Below are 12,565 nucleotides of genomic sequence, written 5' to 3'. Positions count from 1 at the left end.
AGTGTGATAATACACGAGGCCTGTACATTATATATATATACAGTGTGATAATACACGAGGCCTGTACATTATATATATATACAGTGTGATAATACACGAGGCCTGTACATTATATATATATACAGTGTGATAATACACGAGGCCTGTACATTATATATATATATACAGTGTGATAATACACGAGGCCTGTACATTATATATATATACAGTGTGATAATACACGAGGCCTGTACATTATATATATATACAGTGTGATAATACACGAGGCCTGTACATTATATATATATACAGTGTGATAATACACGAGGCCTGTACATTATATATATACAGTGTGATAATACACGAGGCCTGTACATTATATATATATACAGTGTGATAATACACGAGGCCTGTACATTATATATATATACAGTGTGATAATACACGAGGCCTGTACATTATATATATATACAGTGTGATAATACACGAGGCCTGTACATTATATATATATATACAGTGTGATAATACACGAGGCCTGTACATTATATATATATATACAGTGTGATAATACACGAGGCCTGTACATTATATATATATATACAGTGTGATAATACACGAGGCCTGTACATTATATATATATACTGTGTGATAATACACGAGGCCTGTACATTATATATACAGTGTGATAATACACGAGGCCTGTACATTATATATACAGTGTGATAATACACGAGGCCTGTACATTATATATACAGTGTGATAATACACGAGGCCTGTACATTATATATATAGACTGTGTGATAATACACGAGGCCTGTACATTATATATATACAGTGTGATAATACACGAGGCCTGTACATTATATATATATATACAGTGTGATAATACACGAGGCCTGTACATTATATATACAGTGTGATAATACACGAGGCCTGTACATTATATATACAGTGTGATAATACACGAGGCCTGTACATTATATATATAGACAGTGTGATAATACACGAGGCCTGTACATTCTATATAGACTGTGTGATAATACACGAGGCCTGTACATTATATATATAGACTGTGTGATAATACACGAGGCCTGTACATTATATATATACAGTGTGATAATACACGAGGCCTGTACATTATATATATACAGTGTGATAATACACGAGGCCTGTACATTATATATATATATAGACTGTGTGATAATACACGAGGCCTGTACATTATATATATACAGTGTGATAATACACGAGGCCTGTACATTATATATACAGTGTGATAATACACGAGGCCTGTACATTATATATATATACAGTGTGATAATACACGAGGCCTGTACATTATATATACAGTGTGATAATACACGAGGCCTGTACATTATATATATACAGTGTGATAATACACGAGGCCTGTACATTATATATATATATACAGTGTGATAATACACGAGGCCTGTACATTATATATACAGTGTGATAATACACGAGGCCTGTACATTATATATATACAGTGTGATAATACACGAGGCCTGTACATTATATATATACAGTGTGATAATACACGAGGCCTGTACATTATATATATACAGTGTGATAATACACGAGGCCTGTACATTATATATATATATACAGTGTGATAATACACGAGGCCTGTACATTATATATATACAGTGTGATAATACACGAGGCCTGTACATTATATATATATATATACAGTGTGATAATACACGAGGCCTGTACATTATATATATACAGTGTGATAATACACGAGGCCTGTACATTATATATATAGACAGTGTGATAATACACGAGGCCTGTACATTATATATATACAGTGTGATAATACACGAGGCCTGTACATTATATATATACAGTGTGATAATACACGAGGCCTGTACATTATATATATACAGTGTGATAATACACGAGGCCTGTACATTATATATATACAGTGTGATAATACACGAGGCCTGTACATTATATATATACAGTGTGATAATACACGAGGCCTGTACATTATATATATATATACAGTGTGATAATACACGAGGCCTGTACATTATATATATACAGTGTGATAATACACGAGGCCTGTACATTATATATATATATATACAGTGTGATAATACACGAGGCCTGTACATTATATATATATATACAGTGTGATAATACACGAGGCCTGTACATTATACATATACAGTGTGATAATACACGAGGCCTGTACATTATATATATATACAGTGTGATAATACACGAGGCCTGTACATTATATATATAGACTGTGTGATAATACACGAGGCCTGTACATTATATATATACAGTGTGATAATACACGAGGCCTGTACATTATATATACAGTGTGATAATACACGAGGCCTGTACATTATATATATAGACAGTGTGATAATACACGAGGCCTGTACATTATATATATACAGTGTGATAATACACGAGGCCTGTACATTATATATATATATACAGTGTGATAATACACGAGGCCTGTACATTATATATATACAGTGTGATAATACACGAGGCCTGTACATTATATATATATACAGTGTGATAATACACGAGGCCTGTACATTATATATAGACTGTGTGATAATACACGAGGCCTGTACATTATATATATACAGTGTGATAATACACGAGGCCTGTACATTATATATATAGACAGTGTGATAATACACGAGGCCTGTACATTATATATATACAGTGTGATAATACACGAGGCCTGTACATTATATATATATACAGTGTGATAATACACGAGGCCTGTACATTATATATATATACTGTGTGATAATACACGAGGCCTGTACATTATATATATACAGTGTGATAATACACGAGGCCTGTACATTATATATATACAGTGTGATAATACACGAGGCCTGTACATTATATATATATATACAGTGTGATAATACACGAGGCCTGTACATTATATATATATATACAGTGTGATAATACACGAGGCCTGTACATTATATATATATACAGTGTGATAATACACGAGGCCTGTACATTATATATATACAGTGTGATAATACACGAGGCCTGTACATTATATATATACAGTGTGATAATACACGAGGCCTGTACATTATATATATACAGTGTGATAATACACGAGGCCTGTACATTATATATATATACAGTGTGATAATACACGAGGCCTGTACATTATATATATAGACTGTGTGATAATACACGAGGCCTGTACATTATATATATAGACAGTGTGATAATACACGAGGCCTGTACATTATATATATACAGTGTGATAATACACGAGGCCTGTACATTATATATATATATACAGTGTGATAATACACGAGGCCTGTACATTATATATATATACAGTGTGATAATACACGAGGCCTGTACATTATATATAGACTGTGTGATAATACACGAGGCCTGTACATTATATATATACAGTGTGATAATACACGAGGCCTGTACATTATATATATATACAGTGTGATAATACACGAGGCCTGTACATTATATATATAGACAGTGTGATAATACACGAGGCCTGTACATTATATATATACAGTGTGATAATACACGAGGCCTGTACATTATATATATACAGTGTGATAATACACGAGGCCTGTACATTATATATATAGACTGTGTGATAATACACGAGGCCTGTACATTATATATATATACTGTGTGATAATACACGAGGCCTGTACATTATATATATATACTGTGTGATAATACACGAGGCCTGTACATTATATATATACAGTGTGATAATACACGAGGCCTGTACATTATATATATATAGATATATATATAGACTGTGTGATAATACACGAGGCCTGTACATTATATATATATATACTGTGTGATAATACACGGGGCCTGTACATTATATATATAGACAGTGTGATAATACACGAGGCCTGTACATTATATATAGATATATATATACATACTGTGTGATAATACACGGGGCCTGTACATTATATATATAGACAGTGTGATAATACACGAGGCCTGTACATTATATATATACAGTGTGATAATACACGAGGCCTGTACATTATATATATACAGTGTGATAATACACGAGGCCTGTACATTATATATATACAGTGTGATAATACACGAGGCCTGTACATTATATATATATACTGTGTGATAATACACGAGGCCTGTACATTATATATATACAGTGTGATAATACACGAGGCCTGTACATTATATATATATATATACAGTGTGATAATACACGAGGCCTGTACATTATATATATATACTGTGTGATAATACACGAGGCCTGTACATTATATATATATACTGTGTGATAATACACGAGGCCTGTACATTATATATATATACTGTGTGATAATACACGAGGCCTGTACATTATATATATAGACTGTGTGATAATACACGAGGCCTGTACATTATATATATACAGTGTGATAATACACGAGGCCTGTACATTATATATATATATACAGTGTGATAATACACGAGGCCTGTACATTATATATATAGACTGTGTGATAATACACGAGGCCTGTACATTATATATATACAGTGTGATAATACACGAGGCCTGTACATTATATATATATATACAGTGTGATAATACACGAGGCCTGTACATTATATATATATACTGTGTGATAATACACGAGGCCTGTACATTATATATATATACTGTGTGATAATACACGAGGCCTGTACATTATATATATATACTGTGTGATAATACACGAGGCCTGTACATTATATATATAGACTGTGTGATAATACACGAGGCCTGTACATTATATATATAGACTGTGTGATAATACACGAGGCCTGTACATTATATATATACAGTGTGATAATACACGAGGCCTGTACATTATATATATATAGACTGTGTGATAATACACGAGGCCTGTACATTATATATATACAGTGTGATAATACACGAGGCCTGTACATTATATATATATATACAGTGTGATAATACACGAGGCCTGTACATTATATATATACAGTGTGATAATACACGAGGCCTGTACATTATATATATATATACAGTGTGATAATACACGAGGCCTGTACATTATATATATAGACTGTGTGATAATACACGAGGCCTGTACATTATATATATACAGTGTGATAATACACGAGGCCTGTACATTATATATATATAGACTGTGTGATAATACACGAGGCCTGTACATTATATATATACAGTGTGATAATACACGAGGACTGTACATTATATATATAGACTGTGTGATAATACACGAGGCCTGTACATTATATATATACAGTGTGATAATACACGAGGCCTGTACATTATATATATATATACAGTGTGATAATACACGAGGCCTGTACATTATATATATATACTGTGTGATAATACACGAGGCCTGTACATTATATATATATAGATATATATATATAGACTGTGTGATAATACACGAGGCCTGTACATTATATATACTGTGTGATAATACACGAGGCCTGTACATTCTATATAGACTGTGTGACATATAGACATATACACACTGTCACTGTGCGGTAACGTCCGTTGCTCGGCGGTGACACACGGGCCGCTCGGGCCTGCTACCACTACACATCTTTCCTGTACCTGGCTCCGGGGACGCCCCTCCGGCCGCCGGGGTCTCGGCTCCGCTCTCCGGTTTCCCGCCCTCCGGTTCCGCTGTCTCGGCCTCTGGCTTCACGGAATCTCCGCTGCGACACTGAGGTCGGCGTGTGCTGCACGTAACGTCCGCGCTGCGTCTGTCCGCGTCAGCACGTCAGGTGACGCTGGGGGCGGGACTTATCCTCGCCTTCTCATTGGTCGCTTCCGTCAGCTGCTTCGTCACTGCGTGTCCCGTGATGCTTTGCGCTTCCTGACGTAAAGTTTCTGCGACGACTCTACAAGCTCCAAGTATTACACCGACCGACAACCATGAGCTCAGCGGAGGTGAGAACCGTGACGTAATGTGTGGTGTGTAATGTGCCCGGATGTGTAGTGAGGTAAGAACCGTGACGTCACGTGTGGTGTGTAATGTGCCCGGATGTATAATGAGGTCGGGGCTGTGACGTCACGTGTGGTGTGTAATGTGTCCGGATGTATAGTGAGGTCGGGCTGTGACGTCACGTGTGGTGTGTAATGTGTCCGGATGTATAGTGAGGTCGGGGCTGTGATGTCACGTGTGGTGTGTAATGTGTCCGGATGTGTAGTGAGGTCGGGCTGTGACGTCACGTGTGGTGTGTAATGTGCCCGGATGTGTAGTGAGGTCGGGCTGTGATGTCACGTGTGGTGTGTAATGTGCCCGGATGTATAGTGAGGTCGGGCTGTGACGTCACGTGTGGTGTGTAATGTGCCCCGGATGTGTAGTGAGGTCGGGCTGTGATGTCACGTGTGGTGTGTAATGTGCCCGGATGTATAGTGAGGTCGGGCTGTGATGTCACGTGTGGTGTGTAATGTGCCCGGATGTATAGTGAGGTCGGGGCTGTGACGTCACGTGTGGTGTGTAATGTGTCCGGATGTATAGTGAGGTCGGGCTGTGATGTCACGTGTGGTGTGTAATGTGCCCGGATGTATAATGAGGTCGGGGCTGTGACGTCACGTGTGGTGTGTAATGTGTCCGGATGTGTAGTGAGGTCGGGCTGTGACGTCACGTGTGGTGTGTAATGTGCCCGGATGTGTAGTGAGGTCGGGCTGTGATGTCACGTGTGGTGTGTAATGTGCCCGGATGTATAGTGAGGTCGGGCTGTGATGTCACGTGTGGTGTGTAATGTGTCCGGATGTATAGTGAGGTCGGGCTGTGATGTCACGTGTGGTGTGTAATGTGCCCGGATGTGTAGTGAGGTCGGGCTGTGATGTCACGTGTGGTGTGTAATGTGCCCCGGATGTATAGTGAGGTCGGGCTGTGATGTCACGTGTGGTGTGTAATGTGCCCGGATGTGTAGTGAGGTCGGGCTGTGATGTCACGTGTGGTGTGTAATGTGCCCCGGATGTGTAGTGAGGTCGGGCTGTGACGTCACGTGTGGTGTGTAATGTGCCCGGATGTATAGTGAGGTCGGGCTGTGATGTCACGTGTGGTGTGTAATGTGCCCGGATGTGTAGTGAGGTCGGGCTGTGATGTCACGTGTGGTGTGTAATGTGCCCGGATGTATAGTGAGGTCGGGCTGTGATGTCACGTGTGGTGTGTAATGTGTCCGGATGTGTAGTGAGGTCGGGCTGTGACGTCACGTGTGGTGTGTAATGTGTCCGGATGTATAGTGAGGTCGGGCTGTGATGTCACGTGTGGTGTGTAATGTGCCCGGATGTGTAGTGAGGTCGGGCTGTGATGTCACGTGTGGTGTGTAATGTGCCCGGATGTATAGTGAGGTCGGGCTGTGATGTCACGTGTGGTGTGTAATGTGCCCGGATGTATAGTGAGGTCGGGCTGTGACGTCACGTGTGGTGTGTAATGTGTCCGGATGTGTAGTGAGGTCGGGGCTGTGATGTCACGTGTGGTGTGTAATGTGCCCGGATGTGTAGTGAGGTCGGGCTGTGACGTCACGTGTGGTGTGTAATGTGTCCGGATGTGTAGTGAGGTCGGGCTGTGACGTCACGTGTGGTGTGTAATGTGCCCGGATGTATAGTGAGGTCGGGCTGTGATGTCACGTGTGGTGTGTAATGTGCCCGGATGTATAGTGAGGTCGGGCTGTGATGTCACGTGTGGTGTGTAATGTGCCCGGATGTGTAGTGAGGTCGGGCTGTGATGTCACGTGTGGTGTGTAATGTGCCCGGATGTGTAGTGAGGTCGGGCTGTGATGTCACGTGTGGTGTGTAATGTGCCCCGGATGTGTAGTGAGGTCGGGCTGTGACGTCACGTGTGGTGTGTAATGTGCCCGGATGTGTAGTGAGGTCGGGCTGTGACGTCACGTGTGGTGTGTAATGTGTCCGGATGTGTAGTGAGGTCGGGCTGTGATGTCACGTGTGGTGTGTAATGTGTCCGGATGTATAGTGAGGTCGGGCTGTGATGTCACGTGTGGTGTGCAATGTGTCCGGATGTGTAGTGAGGTCGGGCTGTGATGTCACGTGTGGTGTGTAATGTGTCCGGATGTATAGTGAGGTCGGGCTGTGATGTCACGTGTGGTGTGTAATGTGCCCGGATGTGTAGTGAGGTCGGGCTGTGACGTCACGTGTGGTGTGTAATGTGTCCGGATGTGTAGTGAGGTCGGGCTGTGATGTCACGTGTGGTGTGTAATGTGCCCGGATGTATAGTGAGGTCGGGCTGTGATGTCACGTGTGGTGTGCAATGTGTCCGGATGTGTAGTGAGGTCGGGCTGTGATGTCACGTGTGGTGTGTAATGTGTCCGGATGTATAGTGAGGTCGGGCTGTGACGTCACGTGTGGTGTGTAATGTGTCCGGATGTATAGTGAGGTCGGGCTGTGATGTCACGTGTGGTGTGCAATGTGTCCGGATGTGTAGTGAGGTCGGGCTGTGATGTCACGTGTGGTGTGTAATGTGTCCGGATGTATAGTGAGGTCGGGCTGTGACGTCACGTGTGGTGTGTAATGTGTCCGGATGTATAGTGAGGTCGGGCTGTGATGTTACGTGTGGTGTGTAATGTGTCCGGATGTATAGTGAGGTCGGGCTGTGACGTCACGTGTGGTGTGTAATGTGTCCGGATGTATAGTGAGGTCGGGCTGTGATGTCACGTGTGGTGTGCAATGTGTCCGGATGTGTAGTGAGGTCGGGCTGTGATGTCACGTGTGGTGTGTAATGTGCCCGGATGTGTAGTGAGGTCGGGGCTGTGACGTCACGTGTGGTGTGTAATGTGTCCGGATGTATAGTGAGGTCGGGCTGTGATGTCACGTGTGGTGTGTAATGTGCCCGGATGTATAGTGAGGTCGGGCTGTGACGTCACGTGTGGTGTGTAATGTGTCCGGATGTATAGTGAGGTCGGGCTGTGACGTCACGTGTGGTGTGTAATGTGTCCGGATGTATAGTGAGGTCGGGCTGTGATGTCACGTGTGGTGTGCAATGTGTCCGGATGTGTAGTGAGGTCGGGCTGTGATGTCACGTGTGGTGTGTAATGTGCCCGGATGTATAGTGAGGTCGGGCTGTGATGTCACGTGTGGTGTGTAATGTGTCCGGATGTGTAGTGAGGTCGGGCTGTGATGTCACGTGTGGTGTGTAATGTGTCCGGATGTGTAGTGAGGTCGGGCTGTGATGTCACGTGTGATGTGTAATGTGCCCGGATGTATAGTGAGGTCGGGCTGTGATGTCACGTGTGATGTGTAATGTGCCCGGATGTATAGTGAGGTCGGGCTGTGATGTCACGTGTGGTGTGCAATGTGTCCGGATGTGTAGTGAGGTCGGGCTGTGATGTCACGTGTGGTGTGTAATGTGCCCGGATGTATAGTGAGGTCGGGCTGTGATGTCACGTGTGGTGTGTAATGTGTCCGGATGTGTAGTGAGGTCGGGCTGTGATGTCACGTGTGATGTGTAATGTGCCCGGATGTATAGTGAGGTCGGGCTGTGATGTCACGTGTGGTGTGTAATGTGTCCGGATGTATAGTGAGGTCGGGCTGTGACGTCACGTGTGGTGTGTAATGTGTCCGGATGTGTAGTGAGGTCGGGCTGTGATGTCACGTGTGATGTGTAATGTGCCCGGATGTATAGTGAGGTCGGGCTGTGATGTCACGTGTGATGTGTAATGTGCCCGGATGTATAGTGAGGTCGGCGCTGTGATGTCACGTGTGGTGTGTAATGTGTCCGGATGTATAGTGAGGTCGGGCTGTGATGTCACGTGTGGTGTGTAATGTGTCCGGATGTATAGTGAGGTCGGGCTGTGATGTCACGTGTGGTGTGTAATGTGTCCGGATGTATAGTGAGGTCGGGCTGTGATGTCACGTGTGGTGTGTAATGTGTCCGGATGTATAGTGAGGTCGGGCTGTGATGTCACGTGTGGTGTGTAATGTGCCCGGATGTATAGTGAGGTCGGCGCTGTGATGTCACGTGTGGTGTGTAATGTGTCCGGATGTATAGTGAGGTCGGGCTGTGATGTCACGTGTGGTGTGTAATGTGTCCGGATGTATAGTGAGGTCGGGCTGTGATGTCACGTGTGGTGTGTAATGTGTCCGGATGTATAGTGAGGTCGGGCTGTGATGTCACGTGTGGTGTGTAATGTGCCCGGATGTATAGTGAGGTCGGCGCTGTGATGTCACGTGTGGTGTGTAATGTGTCCGGATGTATAGTGAGGTCGGGCTGTGATGTCACGTGTGGTGTGTAATGTGTCCGGATGTGTAGTGAGGTCGGGCTGTGATGTCACGTGTGATGTGTAATGTGCCCGGATGTATAGTGAGGTCGGGCTGTGATGTCACGTGTGATGTGTAATGTGTCCGGATGTATAGTGAGGTCGGGCTGTGATGTCACGTGTGGTGTGTAATGTGTCCGGATGTGTAGTGAGGTCGGGCTGTGATGTCACGTGTGATGTGTAATGTGTCCGGATGTGTAGTGAGGTCGGGCTGTGATGTCACGTGTGGTGTGTAATGTGCCCGGATGTATAGTGAGGTCGGGCTGTGATGTCACGTGTGATGTGTAATGTGCCCGGATGTGTAGTGAGGTCGGGGCTGTGATGTCACGTGTGGTGTGTAATGTGCCCGGATGTATAGTGAGGTCGGGGCTGTGATGTCACGTGTGGTGTGTAATGTGTCCGGATGTGTAGTGAGGTCGGGGCTGTGATGTCACGTGTGGTGTGTAATGTGCCCCGGATGTGTAGTGAGGTCGGGGCTGTGACGTCACGTGTGGTGTGTAATGTGTCCGGATGTGTAGTGAGGTCGGGCTGTGACGTCACGTGTGGTGTGTAATGTGTCCGGATGTGTAGTGAGGTCGGGCTGTGATGTCACGTGTGGTGTGTAATGTGTCCGGATGTGTAGTGAGGTCGGGGCTGTGACGTCACGTGTAGTGTGTAATGTGTCCGGATGTGTAGTGAGGTCGGGCTGTGATGTCACGTGTGGTGTGTAATGTGTCCGGATGTGTAGTGAGGTCGGGCTGTGATGTCACGTGTGGTGTGTAATGTGTCCGGATGTATAGTGAGGTCGGGCTGTGATGTCACGTGTGGTGTGTAATGTGCCCGGATGTATAGTGAGGTCGGGGCTGTGATGTCACGTGTGGTGTGTAATGTGCCCGGATGTGTAGTGAGGTCGGGCTGTGATGTCACGTGTGGTGTGTAATGTGCCCGGATGTATAGTGAGATCGGGCTGTGATGTCACGTGTGATGTGTAATGTGCCCGGATGTGTAGTGAGGTCGGGGCTGTGATGTCACGTGTGGTGTGTAATGTGCCCGGATGTATAGTGAGGTCGGGGCTGTGATGTCACGTGTGGTGTGTAATGTGTCCGGATGTGTAGTGAGGTCGGGGCTGTGATGTCACGTGTGGTGTGTAATGTGCCCCGGATGTGTAGTGAGGTCGGGGCTGTGACGTCACGTGTGGTGTGTAATGTGTCCGGATGTATAGTGAGGTCGGGCTGTGACGTCACGTGTGGTGTGTAATGTGTCCGGATGTGTAGTGAGGTCGGGCTGTGATGTCACGTGTGGTGTGTAATGTGCCCGGATGTGTAGTGAGGTCGGGCTGTGATGTCACGTGTGGTGTGTAATGTGTCCGGATGTGTAGTGAGGTCGGGCTGTGACGTCACGTGTGGTGTGTAATGTGTCCGGATGTATAGTGAGGTCGGGCTGTGATGTCACGTGTGGTGTGTAATGTGTCCGGATGTGTAGTGAGGTCGGGGCTGTGACGTCACGTGTGGTGTGTAATGTGTCCGGATGTGTAGTGAGGTCGGGCTGTGATGTCACGTGTGGTGTGTAATGTGTCCGGATGTGTAGTGAGGTCGGGCTGTGATGTCACGTGTGGTGTGTAATGTGTCCGGATGTGTAGTGAGGTCGGGGCTGTGATGTCACGTGTGGTGTGTAATGTGCCCGGATGTATAGTGAGGTCGGGGCTGTGATGTCACGTGTGGTGTGTAATGTGCCCGGATGTGTAGTGAGGTCGGGCTGTGATGTCACGTGTGGTGTGTAATGTGCCCGGATGTGTAGTGAGGTCGGGCTGTGATGTCACGTGTGGTGTGTAATGTGTCCGGATGTGTAGTGAGGTCGGGCTGTGACGTCACGTGTGGTGTGTAATGTGTCCGGATGTGTAGTGAGGTCGGGGCTGTGATGTCACGTATGGTGTGTAATGTGTCCCGGATGTGTAGTGAGGTCGGGCTGTGATGTCACGTGTGGTGTGTAATGTGTCCGGATGTATAGTGAGGTCGGGCTGTGATGTCACGTGTGGTGTGTAATGTGCCCGGATGTATAGTGAGGTCGGGCTGTGATGTCACGTGTGGTGTGTAATGTGCCCGGATGTATAGTGAGGTCGGGCTGTGACGTCACGTGTGGTGTGTAATGTGTCCGGATGTGTAGTGAGGTTGGGGCTGTGATGTCACGTGTGGTGTGTAATGTGTCCGGATGTGTAGTGAGGTCGGGGCTGTGATGTCACGTGTGGTGTGTAATGTGCCCGGATGTGTAGTGAGGTCGGGCTGTGACGTCACGTGTGGTGTGTAATGTG

General features: G+C 45.0%; 2 protein-coding genes across 3 annotated transcripts in view; one reads left to right on the top strand and one right to left on the bottom strand.

Moving 5' to 3' along the window:
* Nucleotides 1-5,761, bottom strand: part of SRRM2 (serine/arginine repetitive matrix 2) — a 47,194-nt gene extending 41,433 nt beyond the window's left edge. The window contains exon 1 of one of the 2 annotated variants that reach the window (XM_069735192.1): nt 5,606-5,761. The gene's annotated coding sequence lies outside the window, so the exon portion shown is untranslated. The remainder of the gene's footprint in view (nt 1-5,605) is intronic. The other variant, XM_069735191.1, reaches the window with a different exon arrangement.
* Nucleotides 5,762-5,819: 58 nt separating this feature from the next.
* Nucleotides 5,820-12,565, top strand: part of THOC6 (THO complex subunit 6) — a 61,121-nt gene continuing 54,375 nt past the window's right edge. Inside the window, exon 1 of the mRNA XM_069735190.1 lies at nt 5,820-5,944. Coding sequence (XP_069591291.1) covers nt 5,930-5,944 — 15 coding nt within the window. The 5' untranslated portion in view covers nt 5,820-5,929. The remainder of the gene's footprint in view (nt 5,945-12,565) is intronic.

This window comes from Ranitomeya imitator, chromosome 7, assembly GCF_032444005.1.
Source record: "Ranitomeya imitator isolate aRanImi1 chromosome 7, aRanImi1.pri, whole genome shotgun sequence".
NCBI lineage: Eukaryota > Metazoa > Chordata > Amphibia > Anura > Dendrobatidae > Ranitomeya > Ranitomeya imitator.
The sequence above is the reverse complement of the archived record's forward strand: the minus strand, read 5'-3'. Positions and strand labels throughout refer to the sequence as shown.